Source organism: Cynocephalus volans, chromosome 11 (genome assembly GCF_027409185.1).
Source record: "Cynocephalus volans isolate mCynVol1 chromosome 11, mCynVol1.pri, whole genome shotgun sequence".
In the NCBI taxonomy this organism is placed as follows: Eukaryota; Metazoa; Chordata; class Mammalia; order Dermoptera; family Cynocephalidae; genus Cynocephalus; species Cynocephalus volans.
The window spans coordinates 59,330,411-59,348,072 of record NC_084470.1 but is presented as its reverse complement, the minus strand read 5'-3'; the positions used below and the strand labels follow the sequence as shown (position 1 = coordinate 59,348,072).

The 17,662-nt window shown below is 53.4% G+C and overlaps 1 protein-coding gene and 1 pseudogene across 2 annotated transcripts; both read right to left on the bottom strand.

The window, feature by feature from the left end:
• Positions 1 to 145: 145 nt before the first annotated feature.
• P4HTM (prolyl 4-hydroxylase, transmembrane) lies at positions 146 to 15,924 on the bottom strand. 2 transcript variants are annotated; one of them, XM_063114915.1, is made up of 9 exons: positions 15,573 to 15,924; positions 15,289 to 15,370; positions 6,142 to 6,332; positions 4,914 to 5,010; positions 3,272 to 3,434; positions 2,503 to 2,688; positions 1,330 to 1,420; positions 999 to 1,122; positions 146 to 523 (listed from the first exon to the last, which is right to left on the bottom strand). In XM_063114915.1, exons 1-9 carry the CDS (start codon positions 15,921 to 15,923, stop codon positions 303 to 305), a joined length of 1,506 nt encoding a protein of 501 aa, XP_062970985.1. In that variant the 5' UTR covers position 15,924; the 3' UTR covers positions 146 to 302. The 2 variants fall into 2 exon arrangements, with proteins under 2 accessions (XP_062970985.1, XP_062970986.1); XM_063114916.1 differs by having other exon boundaries at positions 6,208 to 6,332.
• Positions 1,987 to 2,059, bottom strand: LOC134391472 (small nucleolar RNA U3; annotated as a pseudogene).
• Positions 15,925 to 17,662: the final 1,738 nt, after the last annotated feature.

Sequence of the window (17,662 nt, the reverse complement as noted above, 5' to 3'; positions counted from 1 at the left end):
CTGGCAGCCCTCGCCCCACCCCCTCACGTGACCTTCGCAGAGCGCTCCCGGATGCTGCCAGCTCTGCCTGGCCCCATCTTCCTCCCGCCGACCCGGAGCTTGGCAACCGGGCGGCTCGAAGTCTAGTTTTATTTGACCGGGCAGCACGGGGCCTGTACACAATAAATAATGAATATAGGAAATGCGTCGTAATCGCGACTGGAGGCGGGGATGGGGCTTTAGTCCGCTGTAGGATGGGGGGACAGCCGGGCCCCAAACTTGGGCGGCGGGAGACTCGCGGCTGGGGGCCGGGGCTGACCCTCTCAGAGCTCCACGTGTGTATCGCGGTAGGCCCGGTCCAGGGCCCACTCGGGCTGCGAGTCGGCGCCACCTTCGCGGGCCAGGCGCGCCATCTCCTGCTGGAACAGCGCTTGCCGCGCTCGGCTGGGATCCACGTTGATCCAGTTGTTGGCGATCCACTTGGTACCGCGCGTGACCAGGCAGCCCCCGTGCAGCGAGTAGTCGTCCACTTCGCCCACCCAACCTAGAAGAGGAGAGTGGCCTGAGCAAAGGAGGAATCCTAGACTGGGCTGGCCTGATATGAACTGAGGGCATGGCAAGGGTGGGCCCTACTGTACATACATTCGGTAGCAAATACCTGCCCCAAGTCTTCCTTGGTGGCACAGAATCTCACCCCACTAATGTATGGTCAACCCCGCTGGCGCTGGGCCTGTACACAGCCCTTCCCAGCCTGGGTTGGTGACGGACATGTGTCCCCAGACTAGAGAGCAGTAAGACTGGGAAATCACTGAATGATAGAGGTGAGATAACCCTAGAGGCCACACAGGGTGGCCTGCTGAGGTCATCAAGGATGGTCTTTGGGAGGCATCAGGGACAGAAAACCATTTGGAGGGCAGCCAGAAACAGCTCTCCAGAGTAGCAGATGGGGAAGGGGGAAAGGGGTTGGGTACCAGGAAGCTGCCCTCAGGGAACTCCCTGGCTTGGCCATAGGCCCTCACCTTGCCCATCAGGCAGGTAGTTGTACCAGAAGACAGCTGTGCCCTGCCGGGGCTTGATACGCAGGTTTCCCTTGTCACAGTGTCTTCGAGTGTCGCGGAGATCAACGTCATCCTGAATCAGACTCTGTGGGCAGCAAGGTGGTGAGGTTTTCAGGCTGCCCCTATGGTATGGCTGGGAACCAAGGCCAGGCAGTCAAAGGTGGCTAGAGGGAAATCAACCAGATGTGCCCAGGGGACCACTTGGGCCCTCATCCCAGGCCTGTAGGGGTATGTACTACACTTGCCCAAGGCTCTGCCAGCCTACAAGAGTAATAGCCCAGTAGGCCCTTACCATTTCATCGTAGGTTCTGTTGTCTGCTACAGGGAAGACAGTCTCGCCCCCACCGGTGACGTTGTTCAAATAAAACAGCACTGTCATGTAGCTGTAAGGCAGGGGGGCCGCTGAGCAGGTCCCCAGCTGGAGACACTCCCAGGGGCTTACCTGTGGGAAGGATAAGCTGCCCAGGTTCCCAGGAATCAGAGGGACAAGCTGAGATGGGTGACAACAGGGCAGGCAAGTGCCAAGATGTCCCTAGCTCCTCCTTCTTCCCACAAACATTGTATCACAATGGTTTCTGACCAAGACCACAGCTGGACTTAGCTAAATTACATGGCCCTAACCAAGGGCCCAGCTGGGTAAGCTAAGCGAGCAAAAACAGCAAGATCCTGCAGAAGGTCTCATTGCATTGGAAACTGGAAAGGGCTGAGCCAAAACAACCACACAAAGGTGAGACCTGCCTTCGTGCCTTGGCAGGGGAGGGAGGCGTGGCTTCAGAGAGAAGCTGAGACCTCCTGCAGTGGAGTCAAGAGCAACACCCCTTCCTCCTTGCTTCAGAGCTTTGGGGGCAAGTTTCAGTGTCTGTGGTTACCTCAGCCTGGGTTTTTGTTGTTGTAGTTGTTTGTTTGTTTTTTGTTTGTTTTTTGGCAGCTAGCTCGTACCAGGACTGAACCCAGGACCTTGGTGTTATCAGCACTGTGCTCTAGTAACGAACTATAGAAATGATCCCTGAAAGTATAGTCTTAGCACTGTGCTCTAAGCAACTGAGCTAATACCTCAGTTTATGCTGTCTTGAGTGCAGACACGACGGCCAGTAGCCACCCATTTCCTGCTACTTGGTAACAACTTGGTGAGCACCACGCTCAGCCAGTGAGCGTTTTTTGTTTTTTTTTTTTTTTTTAAAAAGATGACCGGTAAGGGGATCTTAACCCTTGACTTGGTGTTGTGAGCACCACGCTCAGCCAGTGAGCGAACCGGCCGTCCGTATATGGGATCCGAACCCGGGGCCTTGGTGTTCTCAGCACCGCACTCTCCTGAGTGAGGCACGGGCCGGCCCTACTTGGTAACAACTTGGGGGGAGGAGAGGTAGGGACATCATTGACCAGGATTGTCCAGTGCTCTCCTGGCCCATGCCGAGGGGCATGCCTGCTGGGAATGGAAGGCAGCCTTCAGGTGGGAGGTACTTGCCGGCAGGAAGTCTCGAAGGGTACCGATTCGTTGGCTATCAGCTTGGTATGGGAGCAGATGGTCTCTGGGTACACAGGCCCGCTGTCCACATGGGCATGGTAGTGGCCTCCCTCACCATATCGCACAACCTGCAGTGGCTCGCTGAACTCCACAATCTCAGGTGACAGGCGAGTGAGGTGCAGCACCCTGGTGGGCAGCAGGTGTTCAGTTGGACAGCCCCATGCAAGGTAGCAGACTGAAGGAGCTGCCTAAGGTGGACTCAGGACCTAAGGTAGAGTGCCACACACTCTACCCCTGCCCACCTTCCTTGGAAGTCTCGCAAGGCATCTTAGATTGGCACTGTAAGAGCAGGAAGGGGTTTCTCATGATGAGCCCTTTTCCCTGGATGCCAGAGTCAGACACATACTGAGTAGAAAAGATGAGATTTCTCCTAAATTGTGGAGATGGAGAGGGTTGAGGCCCTCCCCCCAGGAAGGATATTGTTTATCTAAAACCCCTGCCTGCTCAGGGGCAGGGGGTCCTATGGGCAGAGATAAGGGGTCATTTCTATAATTAGAAGAAAACAAACACTTGATCTATCTCTAATCCCAATTGTATATTATTTGCCTTTGTTAATTACCTGTCACTCAGTGGGTCCCAATCCAAGTCTAACAAATAGAACTTAATCCCAAATTGGCTAATCAATTCTGTCCTCTCAGCCCCAGCCAAGATCTTCTGTGAAGGCCCAGTCTTCTCCCCTGCCCCAGGCAGCACAGCCTCAGGTGCTCACCTCTGGCGGATGGCACGCATGACGTGGTGGGCACCCTCACCCTGGTAGAGCCATGTGTGGTGGCTGTTCCGCACCAGCTCACTGGACTCTGCCTTGTGGCTTCTCATGTATTTGTGGAAGTCCCGAAGATCCATGTTGGAGAACTCCTGTAGACTCAGCACTCCTGCATAGGGTACCCCCAATCAATGCCCACCAAGCCCACGTGGGGAGGCTACAGTGGCAGGCAGCACCTCCTCATCTATCCCAAAGGCAGTAGCAACCCCTGGCCTTAGGCACTGAGGGGCCATGTGCACTTGTCCCCACCTGGACTCGGGTCAGATGAACCTGGTTTCTGTCACATCAGGCCCTAGGGAAGACCCAGAGAAGTTTGTTTTCTCACTTTAAGCCCTGATTTGGCCTCAAAAAAGGAAGAAGCCTAGCCTCTATTAGAGTGGCCAGAGCAGGGTCTCCAAAGGAAGCTTGAGCCATATGGCCAGGGCCCCAGGCCACAGACCACCCCTGGCCCTCCAGCCTGGCTCTAAAGAGCATGGTGGCCACCCTCCAACCTGTAGAGAGGGTGAGGAGAGAGAACAGCCAGTGCTGGGTCTCGTCCAAGGCCTTTCACACTTAGGGTGAAAGTGGGGCCAGTCCCGGGAGTTCCTTCATGACTTCATTTCCCATCCTGGGTGGACTCACCTGGCCAATCCCAGCTGCTGGGTTACCAGCCCACCTTAGCAAAGAAAGCCAGGCCACTCCACCAAGTAAGAACACTTTCACCTGTTCCTGCCTGAACCACAAGGCAGGGGCTCCACCCTCTTGGGGTTCTGAAAGAGTAGCTGGTATCTTTACTCCACGTTATTCTGGCTGGCCTAAGGAAGACACTTTCCACCCTTTGGCCCAGAATCCTCTGAATGTGGGAGACATTCAAGGTCTGTAAGCTTGTCGCCACCTCTGTACTGGGAGCAGTATCAGTCTGAAAGCCTTCCAGGCACAGGTCCCAGACAGGTTCTTCACTCTGGGTTCACCAGCCACAAGGCCATTCTTCTAAGTCCTATTTGACTGCTGTATTTTTCTCAGTTGGTCTAGAACTTGGGCATGAGGGTGATGACCACACCTCAGAAACCTTGGGGGTTACCAAAGGAAGGACCACTTGCATGACAGTGCTCCTGCCCACCCCCACCCCCACCAGGTAGCAAAGTTAGCAACACTGCCACTTTGGTGCTTTGGCATGACTCCAGGTGGGCAAAAAGAAGGCAGGGGAGATCCTGCTTGGACCAGGGAGGCTGCTTGCTGGGGCAAAACCCATGACTGGCTGGAGAGGGGGATGGAGCAGGGTAAAGAGCCAAGCTCAAGCTAGCCTTGCTGTCCCCTTGCAGCCCTACTTCCTGTACCCCTGACTCTAGACTCTGCCTGATGAGATCAAGAGTCTCGAAGAACTGCCTTCTAGACTGCCACTTAAGAGAAACAGTGATTTGGCTGCCTGTATACTTCCCAGGGGTGAGGGGCAAGGCTGGATCCTCACCTCCTCATCCTCTTTGGCCACTACAGAAGCTGGGCACAGAGGCTGCCTGGCTGTGGGAGAAGGGCCTAAACTTTCAAGATAGTGTACCTGGGAGTGGGATGAGGCTCACAAGGACAGAACTGGGGAGAGGTATGAGCTTACCGTCACCATCGGGGTCAGCCTTGATCGCAGAGTACATTTCCTGAATGTTCTCTGGAGTCATCCACCGTCCATTTCCCAGCCGAGTCTGGGCTAAGACCTAAGGCATAAGAGGGTCCCTCAGTGGGGTGACCCCAATGATGGAGAGCCACCAGGGCACAGATGGCCCAGGTTTTGTTACACAGCTAAGGATTCAGGTGATAGGGTATGGGTGAGGACACAGGACAGAGCCCAAGGTCCCTGGTCTGAAGGGAAGGTAGGCAGAGAGGTCTAGAGGCATCTGGGAGGAGGTCAAGAGGCCTAAGGGCCATTGGCATTCCCAGCTTTGCAGGGACTGTGGCCTTCATGAGTACTGTTGGCTGGTTGGAGGCAGAGTGAAGGACAGGCCTGTGTCCCACTCAGATACTCCAGGTGAGGTGGGAGTGGCCAAGACCTGAGCGTGAAGAGGAAACAGGCACCATGGGGAGACCTGGCCAAGGCATGACTACCAGGCCCCTCAGGAAGACCAGGCTCAGTGGGGTGTTCTGGGTGGGCAATGGGCCCCCTACACTGCCACACTTTTTTCAGAAGCCCGGGTGTGAGGAGCATGCAGAGAGAGGTGCCTACTGCTGGCCACATCACAGCTGCCATCCCATCCTACATGAGTTCTGTGGGGCCCCAGCCATTACAGAAAGGAATCCAGACCACAGATGGCATACCACTTGAAAACTGTGGCAATAAAGGGCCAGCCCGTGGCTCACTCGGGAGAGTGCGGTGCTGATAACACCAAGGCCATGGGTTCGGATCCCATATGGGGATGGCCGGTTGGCTCACTGGTTGAGCATGGTGCTGACAACACCAAGCCAAGGGTTAAGATCCCCTTGCTGGTCATCTTTTCTTTAAAAAAAAGAAAACTGTGGCAATAGGGCTGGCCAGTTACCCCAGTTGATTAGAGCACAGTGTTATAACGCCAAGGTCAAGGGTTCAGATCCCCATACCAGCCAAAAAAAAGAAACCTAGCAATAAATGCCATCACTCCCAGGTGGATTCTCCTGCCATCCTCTGGGATTCCCAGGGCAGCAAAGGGCTTTCTAAAGAAGAAAGGGGGACCCCAGGCCTGAGCATGGCCAAGCAGGCCTGAGTTGGCATCTAACTCTTGGGGCCAGGGCTGATCTGGACAAGTGACCTGGCCACCAGAAAGATAATTCTGGGCAATCCCACTCTGTGCCTATTCAGGCCCCAGGATCCCAACCTCATGGAGCTGCAGGTGACCATCGTGGTTCTGGTCCAGCAGCCGGAAGAGGTCCAACTGGCTGACCTGTAGGGTGCTCATTGCTTCCTCATACTCTTCAGTGGGCAGGATCTGGCTGCGCTGTAACCCCTTCATCTGTGCCAGGTAGATGATGAGCCGACACTCCTCATCACTCAGGAAGCCAGGGATTTCTGCCAGAAGAGGAGGTGGGTGAAGCCAAGGACTGAGCTAGGGCACTGATGCACCCGGTACCTTCCTATCCACAGGGTTCCTGGGGTGCTCCCTGTCCCTTGGTGGCAGATCTGGAGGATTTCACACACTCCTTTACATCTGCTCTGGACTTTTGAGTTGTCCTGCAAAGGTTGGCCAGTGTTTGGAATGTGGAGTCTCTCTCATTGATGATGACAGCACACATTTTCAGGGGAGTCCTGGGAGGCAAGCCAGAACTAAGCTGGATATAGGATGAACCATCTTGGGGTAGGACTGAAGGCCAGAGAGTAGACCTGAAAGGCAGAGGGTTGACCTCCACTTCTTACTGGAGATGTATATATATCTTCTGTGGAGATATATATACATATCTTTTTTTTTTTTTGGCAGCTGGCCGGTATGAGGATCCAAACCCTTGTCCTTGATGTTATAACACTGTGCTCTAATCGAACAGCCAGCCCTTACTGGGTAAACATTTTTAAAGTGGATAGATAGTGGCTGGTTCTTGCTTTCATTTTTGCTTTTCCGCATTATTCAAATAAAAATGAACAAAGCACAAGACAGCCAATGCTTCAAGCCAGTCCAAGGGCTTTGCCCACCATTTCTTGCACAAGTGGGTACTAGTCATCTGACCAGGGCTGAGTTGCCCAGTGCTAGGAGGTCAGTGGGGGTTACTCAGGTTTTTGGCAGATGCTGGTCTCAGAGAAGATGCCCCAGAGTACCCTTTGCTTCCCCAGTTCCTTCCGGCACAAACGTACACTGGGAACCTACTCCTTGTCTCTAAGCCCCTGAGTGAAGATCAGTCAGGCCTGAGGTTGGCTCCAGTGGCTGGATACCTGCATAGTAGGCACAGCTGGTGGGTGGCTTAGTGGTGCTGGAATGGTAACCTCAGACCTGAAGAACCCACATCCTGGTGGCCACAGGCACTTCCGGGGCAGGAGTCTGGTCCCTACTTGCTTCCCTTGTTCTTGGGAGAGAGGACTTCTCTGAGGGACAGGAGGTCCACAGAGCAACTAATGGAAAAAGAGCTGCACCACTACCTGCCGTGTGGGCTGCCACTTCTCTCAGTCAGCTCCCAGCATGATTTCCTTCCCTTGCTAAGAGGAAGGAAAATGGCCACACAGAGCCAGGATTGGAGCAGTTTTTAACAGCAATCACAGCAGATCACACTGAAGTAGCACAAACTCTGCCCCAGGCACTGTCCTAACCACTTCATACACATCAACTCCTTAATCCTTACACTCACTCTAGAAGGCCAAGCCCCATTAATTCACCCTTCCTATCCATGAGGAACCCCAAGCACAGAGAGATCAGCAACTTGCTCAGGGCCACCCAGGCTGTTGTACTCCAGAATCTATGCTCACAACCAGATTTGGCTTCCCAGGAGTAGGTGACCCAGATGAGGACAGGACAAAGGTCCTAACCCCTGGCCTGCATGAACCCCAACTCAGAAAACCCAGAAAAGGTGTGACCCAGCCACTTAGAGACAGCCCTGCTGGACTTTGCGTTAAACCAAATTGCTAATCAACAGAGCCACCCCTTGATTGCTTAGCACAACATTTGAAAAGAAAGAAAAGCCAAAAAAGGAAAACACAGGCCCAGGCTTCTTCAGTTTATTAGGTGCCAGTAATCTGAAGGCCCAATGGAGATGCTGCAGGTCTCTACAGCCCCCCGCTGTGTGCTAATGGAAAGCAAACACCCCAGTCAGCATGTTGGGGTCTAACCAGGTGGGTCCAGGCACCTGGAAGCTCTGTAAACATCCGTACAATCTCCTTCTCTGTTGGCTCCTGCATTGTGCATACGGCCCTATAAAGCCCTCAACCTCAGCTCATTAAGGCCAGGGCAGAGAAAGCAGGTGATGGCGCAAGAGGGCTATGGCTGCTGGTGGTGCTGCTGGTATTGTTGGGTGACAGCAGGGCAGGGGCTCCCTGAGGCCCCACGTGGTGCATACCCATTCCCCAAGCTACGGTGCTGTGCCTCGACACTGGCTACACAGAGATGTGGCTTTAACTTGCTGGACCATGACACCGTGGCTGAGGCCATCCAGCAGTCGGTCAGCTGGTTGTCCCTGCTCGCCCAGGAGTGATACCTTGATGCCCACCTCTTCCTCTGCTTGCTCTTTGCTTCTGTGTGCCTTGACAGGTAGGGCACGTGCTTGCAGGTGCAGGGCAGGGGGTACCTCTTCAGCCAGGGCCTGCTCTGGCAGCTCAGCTCTTCATTAATACTTGTTGAGCATCTATCAGTGCTGGGCACTGACAGGGTCAGGGAGGAGAACGAAGGATTGTTTTGTCAGTATGTTCCTGACAGAGGGAAGAAGGTGCCGATGGGACAGAGGCAACCATGGGCAGGGAACCATCAATGGTGAGCATGTAGTCAGACCCTTGGTCTGGACTCACAACCATCAAGGGCTCTTCCGTGTTGAAGCAGGACAAGTGGGCAGGCTGCTTCAGGCTGAGGGGCTGGGAGCCCCTCCCCAGTGAGGTGTGGAAGCTCTGTCTACCCAAGGGAGCCTGACAAGAGATGAGGCCAAGGTCCATCTGGTGGCCTTTTCTCCCGGAGAGTTCAGAAGTCACAGGGTTGATTTCTCCTCCCTAGGCTAACCTATCCCGTGAACAACATTCCGCTCAGCTCCCTCTTGGCAGAGCAAGAGTCCTTCCAGTGTCAGTAGCAGGAAGAAAGGACTCTTTCAGAACTCAAGGACCAGGCCCCTGTGCTCTTTGCCAACCCCAGCCCTGGCCAGAGACCTCAGTGCCTCAAAGGCCTTTCAGGACAAGAGGGAGAGCCCTGCTTTTTCTCTTTAAGATGGGGCGTGAAGGCTCAGAGTGCAGGGCCCTCCGCCACTCTCCTCCCAGAGTTGGCCTTGGAGCTGGAGGGGGAGGTACATTGGAAAGCTACAAAGACTGGGCTAGGGAAGAGGGCTGGGGGAGGTAAGACAGAGCACTGGGAGGGGGGGCAGGGCTGAGGGATGAGATGTGGGGTAAGCAAGAAATCCAGGCAGCAGGGCTGTTGCTAGGTGACCAGAGTGTTGTTGCCCAGCAACCACCACAAAGAGTTAAAGGAGAGTTACTGGCAGAGCTAAGAGCAGGAAGAGGCTCCAGCTGATATGGGTGCCTTCGACCCTTCCCCCTCACAGGGTCATCTACCCATGCTGCAGCCTGTGCAAGGCTGTGCAGGCCAGCTGTGCACCCATCATGGCCTCTTATGGCTATCCCTGGCCAGCCATCCTGCACTGCAGCCACTTCCCCACACACCATGGTCTCTGCATTGCAACCATGGCCAACAGCGCCTGCCTGAACAGCCCACGTGAGTCTCTGCTTGAGACATGAGTTTCAGGCTTCCAGGCTGCAGACTGGTCTCCACCTCACTTGGCCCCAAGGGCAACACCCCACCCTTTTCAATTCATTCCCCTCAGAGATCAGATCAACTGGATTCTTAGGTGGGAAAGAAAGGGTACTGACTACCGCAGGCATCTGTCTCAAAAAGGGTAAAAAGAGGGGAAAGAGGAAGGGATCAGTGCTGATCGCCCTCCTCCCCTGCCTCCGGCCTTACTCCTGACTCCTTCCAGTGCCACATGCCAGCTGCAGGGACTGCGAGATGCAGGACGCAGGCTCATCCAAGGAGGTCCTGGGCACACTCTGTGCCAGCGTCTTTGGTGAGCCCTGAGCATGTAGCACTCTTTATACACCCCTTACAGGAGCTTTCATTGCAGCCCCTGGCTGGGTGCTGAGGCAGATGGAAGAAGGAATACCTAAATGCTGTGCCCAGTTGGAACTAAAAAATAAATTCCTTTACAAGCGTGGGACATTGCTAAAACAACAAAAACAAGACAAAAAATTCTGCTAAGGAGGGTGGCATCCCTAGAAGCCTGATTCCAAGGGCAGAGCATCAGACAAGAGGGTTTAGTTCACCAGGTGGAGGGGCTGGGTGGAGGGATTCCTAGAGGCCCCTCTGATCCCATTCGGCAGTAAAGGTCAGGCTCTCCCAGTGCAACAGTACTCTCTCTGTTGAGCAGGAAAATATAGGGCCACCGGCTGTTGGCAACCATAGCCTATGCCTGGAGCCAGGGCCACTGAAATTTGCAGCTGGCTGTGCAAAGTTGGCACCATCAACAGTGCCAATAGCAGCTACTCTACCAGCAAGAGCTGGGACTTTGTAGCCACAGCCTCTGCAGTGGCCACACAAACTTGGTGTGCTCCCCTGGATACACATAAAACCCTTCTTCTGCTGCCACCAGTGGAGATTTGCAGACCAGAGTCCAGAGAGACCCAAGCAGGGTGGCTCACCTTCCTTGGACACAGCTAGGGACTGCTTCTTGAGCCAGTAGTGCTCTCCTGAGAGCTGTGCGTACCAGGCAGGCAAGACCACCTTCCTGTCCTTCCCAGGCTTGGGATGACAGCCTGGCTAATGCCCTGCATCCCAAGCTGATTAGCAGGGCAGGCACACAGCCTTGGGCTATGCTCACCTTGGGCAGGATATTGCTTATCAAGCCCCAGACAGACTCAATTATGCCTGCCTGACCCTCACTGAGTCCACGGCTCTGCCAAGCAGCAGGTTCACAAATCAGCAGTGGGGGGCTGTGTGGGGGTAAGGGGGAGGTGGATGTGTGTGTGTGGGAGGAGCGATCCATGCAGAAAACTGCATTAAGGGGCCGGCCCGTGGCTCACTCGGGAGAGTGCGGTGCTGATAACACCAAGGCCCTGGGTTCGGATCCCATATACGGATGGCCGGTTCGCTCACTGGCTGAGCGTGGTGCTGACAACACCAAGTCAAGGGTTAAGATCCCCTTACCGGTCATCTTTTATTTATTTATTTATTTATTTATTATTTTTTTTTTTTTTTTAAAAGATGACCGGTAAGGGGATCATAACCCTTGACTTGGTGTTGTCAGCACCACGCTCACCCAGTGAGCAAACCGGCCATCCCTATATGGGATCCGAACCCGCGGCCTCGGCGCTCCCAGCGCCACACTCTCCCGAGTGAGCCACGGGCTCAGCCCTACCGGTCATCTTTTAAAAAAAAAAAAGAAAAAAAGAAAACTGCATTAAGTTGCATAAGAACTTGAACTAATGCACACTAAAATTCTTCCCTACTTCTGGGCCTCCAGTGTTTGTCATAAGTTCATTGGTCTGATGTAGCTGTCTAATCATTTTTGGGGGGGATTTTTTTTGAAAGATGACTCGTAAGGGGATCTTAACCCTTGACTTGGTGTTGTCAGAACCACACTCACCCAAGTAAGAGAATCTTAACCCTTGACTTGGTGGTGTCAGCACCACACTCCCCCGAGTGAGCTAATCGGCCATCCCTATATAGGAATTCGAACCCGTGGCCTTGGTTTTATCAGCACCACACTCTTCCAAGTGAGCCACGGGCCGGCCATTAATTGTTTTCTTAAGCTGAAAAAGAATACATTTGGAAAAAGTAGTCATGATTTTAAAATAAATTGTTTTGTGTACTGGTGGCAATTACTCATTTACCTTAAATAGTTAAGAAACATGGATTAAAACTTTTGTTGGCCTAATGGAAGTACCCCCTCTGCCCGTGAAGAGGGTGCCAAGTCAGGAGGGTGGTGGTGGAGGCTACTCTGAGCTGAGAGCACCCAGTAAACCCCTCCAGCCAGCCAATAAGCATCAGCAGTAGACATAACCCTAGCCACTGGACACACAGCCAGAATGTATCAGGCCTCCCCCACATACAGCTCACCTCTGGGGACAGAGGCACAAATGACACAAAAAAACACAGAAAATAGTTTTCAGCAGTGCTAAGTGTGGAGAAGAAAACCAAGCAGGCTGATAAAACAGGGTACCTGGGAACCTCTTAAGACTGATTTGAGGACAGAACAGGACATCTGAGAAGAAGCCTGATGGAGATGAAGTCACCATCTGTGGGAAGAGCCAGGTCTGAGCCTTTCATGAGGGAACAGCACCTGCAAAGGTCCCGTGGCAGCAGTGAGCTTGGTGTCTGAGACTCAGCAGCGAGGAAGTGAAGGTGGTGGCAGGAGATCTGGTCTCAGAGGTGAGCGGGCTTTGAGGCACCAAATGAAACTTAGAAGTGGAATGGGAGATCTTGGAGACTTTTAAGGAAGGAAGCAATGAGATCTGACCTGCTGTTTAAAGTCAGGGCAATTACTCAGAAATAGAGCACTTCCCTCTGAACTGTACAGGATGAAGTCCTCAGCTGACTCACAATGTTCCAAGTCTTTGGGAAATGGCTACCACAGACACGCAGGTATTTGCCAGGAGCTCAGGATGGGTCCCTAGAAACAAGGGTGGGAAACAGGAAACGTTTCCCGAACAGAGACTGGGGGCTTCATGGGGTCTTCCCTGTGAAGTGGTGGGGTTCTCTTCCACAGAGATGGAGGAACCTCAGGGTGGAATCCCAGTCTTGTCCCAGCTCACATCTTGAGCACCCACCCATCAAGCCCTGGCATCTTTGGTCCCTGAGGCTGGCATAGCACAGATTTGGAGCCAAGAGCAGCAGGGTAGAGCCTACAGCAGGTCCACTCTCCTTGGGCACTGCCTGCCCCTTTAGGATGACAGTGGACAGCAGACCAATGGATGGATGGACAGGCAGGTACAGTAGACACAGACACTGCTCCTTCTTGAGATGAGGCATCATTCTTTGGATTCATCCAACCCCACAGCATTCAGGAACTGCCCTGCCTTGGACACCCTCTCCCCTGTGGTTTCCTTTTCTCACAACTGGACTTCTTGTAATCACTGATCTCTTCTTCATTCACCCCACCTCATTTCACCAAATAGCAAGTCCCAAGGCTTTCAGGGTAAAACCTGGGACATCTCCACTAACTCACTGGGGAGAAAGTATAAAGTAAGTGTTTTGAAGGAAATGAGGACCACAAACAGGAAGTTCTTGCCACAGCTGCCCAAATCTCGTAATTATGCCCTTAGTAATTTGTCTGCAGAAACAGAGACCTATCTGATGGCTTAACCCGAACCAGTTTACCTTTTGTCAAATCTCTTCTGCTTCTTGTAATTTATTCTTGGTGACTTTGGGTCTGAGTTTCTCATTCACTTCTTTACAGGACAAGCTGCATGATAGGGGAATTTTCGTCTCATGAGGATCATTTAACCTAACATACATTTTTTAAAAAAGATTAGTACAAGGTCGCAGCCACCTAACATACATTTGAATTAGATATATACAGATCCCAGGAAGGCTGATGAGAGAAAACACAACCCCTCAGATATGTCTGTTCACAGCAGTGTAGTAGTAATGGGGTGAGTGTTGTTCCCTTTACCTTGATCACACTTCCCTGACAGCTATCTGGCTTGATCCCAAACTTCCTACAGGTCTTTGCTCAAATATTTTTCTCAGGGAGGCTCACCTTGGCTACCCTATTAAACACTTCAAAACCAGTTGAAATTCTGCCTTACTTGTCTGCAATCATGTATCACCATCTGACACACCATATTTATTTGTTTATTGTCTTCTTCCTCTTCATTCAAATGTCAGCTTCAGAGTTTTGTTTTGTTGTTGTTGTTTTCTATTCTGTTCAATGCTATGTTTCCAGCTCCCAAAATAGTGCCTGGCACAGACTTCAACAGTTATTCAATAGTAATAGGAATAATAATAACCACCACCACCACCTTTTAGGGTCCCTCCCACACCAGGACTGACAGCATAACCTATTTCCCCACAAATAGCATGTATGTGACATCACTCTCACAGGTCTGGGTATAATCCCCAACCAGGGCCTCTGCCCCAGCAGTAACAGCATGTGCTCAGATGCTCTGCTTTGGTCCTAACCCCCTTCTTTTTTTTTTTTTTTTTAAAAAAGATGACCGGTGAGGGGATCTTAACCCTTGACTTGGTGTTGTCAGCACCACGCTCAGCCAGTGAGCCAACCAGCCATCCCTATATAGGGATCCGAACCCATGGCCTTGGTGTTATCAGCACCGCACTCTTCCGAGTGAGCCACGGGCCGGCCCTAACCCCCTTCTTAAGACTCCCTACCCACTCCATCCCCAAGCGGCCAGGAATGGCCCCCGATCTGCAAATATGTGTCTCTGAGACCAGGTGCCCAGGGCTGGGCTGTGCAAACTTACCCTGGGCAAGGTCCATGGTGCCCATCTTGTTGACACTGGTGGTCTTTGAAGGTTTGGGGTCTTCCCAGCCAGCACTATGGTTTTAGTGTGTAGCCCTAGAGGCAGGCTGCCTAGGTTCTAATCCTAGCTTCACCACTGAACTAGCTGTGTGAGCCTGGCCAAGCCACTGCAACTCCTTGTGGCTCAACTCACCCGTTGGCCTGAGGGTGGGACCTACATGCACCTCACAGAGGGGTTGTAAGAATTCAGTGAAACAATCACATGAAACCTAGCACATAACAAGAGCTAAGTAAACATGAGCTATGATGTGGCTCCAAATGGGGTCACCCTGGGTGGCTGAACAAAATGCTTCATTCTAAGAATTCCAGAGTGCTGGAAGCAAAAGCTGGGCCTCTGAGTGGTACCCCAGTGGGGCAGACTTGAGGCACCAGTTTATCCACACTTGGACAGCCTGCTTCTCATTGGACCACAGGGGCCCATTTTGGGAGTGGGATTTCCCCCAGAGGCCCTGAAATCAAATGGGACCTGATTATCAGTCTCCCCCCATCCCCAACCATTCTAGAAGGTGACAGAATTAATGGTGGCACAGAATGTCCAAAAACAGCGTCAATGAAATGTTTACACAACCTCGGGCACACTGCCCAGCCCTGTCATGGAAGAATCAGCTGCAAGGAGTAGGGATCAGGGAGGGGAATGTGAAAAGGTCACCCTGTTATGGAGGAGCGGGTGGTACCTCAGTATGATAATTCTCTGGATGGATAAAAGGGCTACTTTGAAATAGCCATGTTCAAAATCGAAGTCATGTGGTCAAAATGAGCCTCGAGGTTGCCACCGAACCGCAGCCCTGGCCCTTCCCAGGAGTGTCTGACAGACTTACCGAAGAGCAGCGGCTTGAGGCTGAGGGTTCGGATGAAGTGTTTCCTGTCGGTGACCAGCTGGACCTTACGCTCGTGCCCCACCTAAGGAAAAGGCGCGTGGCTGGCAGCTGGGGCGCCAAGCCGCGCTGCCCAATAAGGGAAAAGCCACCTCGGCCCGGAGAGTGACAGCAGGAAAGTGAGTGCGTGCGCGTGGGACCGACACGGAGCAGTGCTGGGGGCCGCGTAGGGGTCCGGGGCTGCTGGGCCGTGCAGGCTGGAGCCCACCGGGGCGGGAGGTCCTCACCTTGATGCCCTCAAGCCGGGTTAGGGGGCCCAAGGTTGGCGCGGGCCCGGGACTCTGGGCGCTGCGCTGGGGCCCCGGGTCGGTGTTCTCGTCGCCATTGCTGTAGTGCACGAAGAGCAGCAGCGCCAGCACGTTGCCCAGGTACAGGTGCACAAACACCATCAGCACCAGGAAGTAGGCGCGAGAGCAGATGCCGCGGGGCTTGCACAACGGCCGCACCGGTACGTCCTCGCTGTCGCCCATCCCGGCCGCTGCCCTGGCTAGGCCGTGCGTAGGTGGCGCCCACTGCGGAGTCGCGGCCTCACCCGCCACCGCTGCTTCAGGCCGCTGGCTTGTCGCCGCCGCCGCCATGGCGCCCAGGTCGCGCGCGCGCCCAGGGGAGGGGCCGCGGGGACGCCCGCGCTGCGCAGTCGCCCGGACGACGGCCGCCGAGCCCGCGCGCGCCGCGGTCACTGGGAGACGGTGCCTGGGGATACTGCGCCTGCCGGAAGCCGCCCTCGCCCGCGCTGAACTCGGCCTGTCCGCCCCTTGGACCCCGGCCCACACTGGGGTTTCTCTTCCCGAGCTGAGTTACCGTCAGGCAGAGCGGCACGCTCCACAGGGCGGCAGCCAACCCCCCAAATGTAGATTGAGACAAGAGCAGAACCATTAAGTCAGACCCCACTGGTAGTTTCTCCGTTCCTGGCTTAAGACGTCCCCTTCCCTCCTTCTAAAAAAGTATGGTCTGTATGTTCTCGCTCCTGGGAGTGGCAGTGGGGGAGTGGCAGCAGGGAGGAGGCAGTGCCAAGAGATGACTTAATACTGCGGCGGTTTTGGGGTGTCGCGGTAGCAGGGCCCACGACCTTAATGAAGTCGTTCTTGGAGGTCCGTTGCACAGTCGATCCGGATCTCCCAGGGAGTCCTGCAGGAGGCAGGCCTTAGGAAGAAGCTGCCTGATGTGCTGCGTTGCATAGGCAGTGGGATCCAGTCCAGGGCGGTCAAAGAAGGCTTGCAGGAGAAGCCCTGGCATCAGAAAGATCAGCCCCTCAACAGTAACCTGCAGGGATGCAGCAGGTGCTCAGGTGTATGGGTGCACTCCTTGCCTCAAAGCAAGCACATGTGAAGAGGGGGGAAAGGACTCTTGAAACACCATCACCTCAGATGTAGTGGATTGAATTATGTCCCCCCCAAACTCTCTGAAGCTTGAATTGTGTCCCCCAAGTTTTATGTATTAGAAACTTAGCCCCCACTGTGGGAAATCCTATTACGGTAATTGAAAGGTGGAGGCTTGAAGAGGTGATTGGATTGTACAACCGTGCAGTAGTGAATGGGTTAAAAATGGTTGCCAGGGGCGTGGCTCTGAGGGCTTTAAAAGAAGAGTCTGTCTCTCTCTCTTGCTGTCTCTGCTTTCTCTGCTTCCACCATTTTGCAATGTGAGACCCCTGGGTCACTATCGCCATAACCAGATGGACTTTGGACTTCCCAGCCTCAGAAAGTATAAGCAATAAATTTCGTTTTCTTTATAAATCACCCAATTCAGGTATTTTGTTATAAGCAGATTCACGCGCACCACAGCAGAAGCTGTACCCCCCATCCCACCCATGCAGATAAGAGTGACACTATTAAGGTAGGTCCCACTGATGGTTTCTCCTTATCCAGTTAAGGCCCTCCCTCTCCTCCCTCCTTCCAGAAAAGCATAATCTGCATTCTCTGGTTTCTTCAGTCAGGACAGGCCAGGGGTTTCCAAGGACAGGCCCACCTCCTGCCTCCTGAGATTCTACACACAACTGTCCCCCAATCACAAGTGCATCCACTAATCCAGCCACCCTTAGGGACCACCTTGTCAATCTTAGGATACTGCAGAGAAAAACTGCCTCACAAAAAAAGTTTCTGGACATTTAGGGGATGGGGGGGTGGGGCACAGGTAGCACTGGGAGCTGTTTTAAGCTAAAGCTGGGATGCCAACCAAACACCACTAGTGGTTCAGCATCTCACTTCAGATGGACACCCCTGGAGGCAACCCGGGCACAGAGGCTGAGGCAGTGAGGAACTAGCCCCTTTCCCCTAAAGTGAATTCCAAAAGAAATAAAATTGCTGCTAAAGAAATGTTT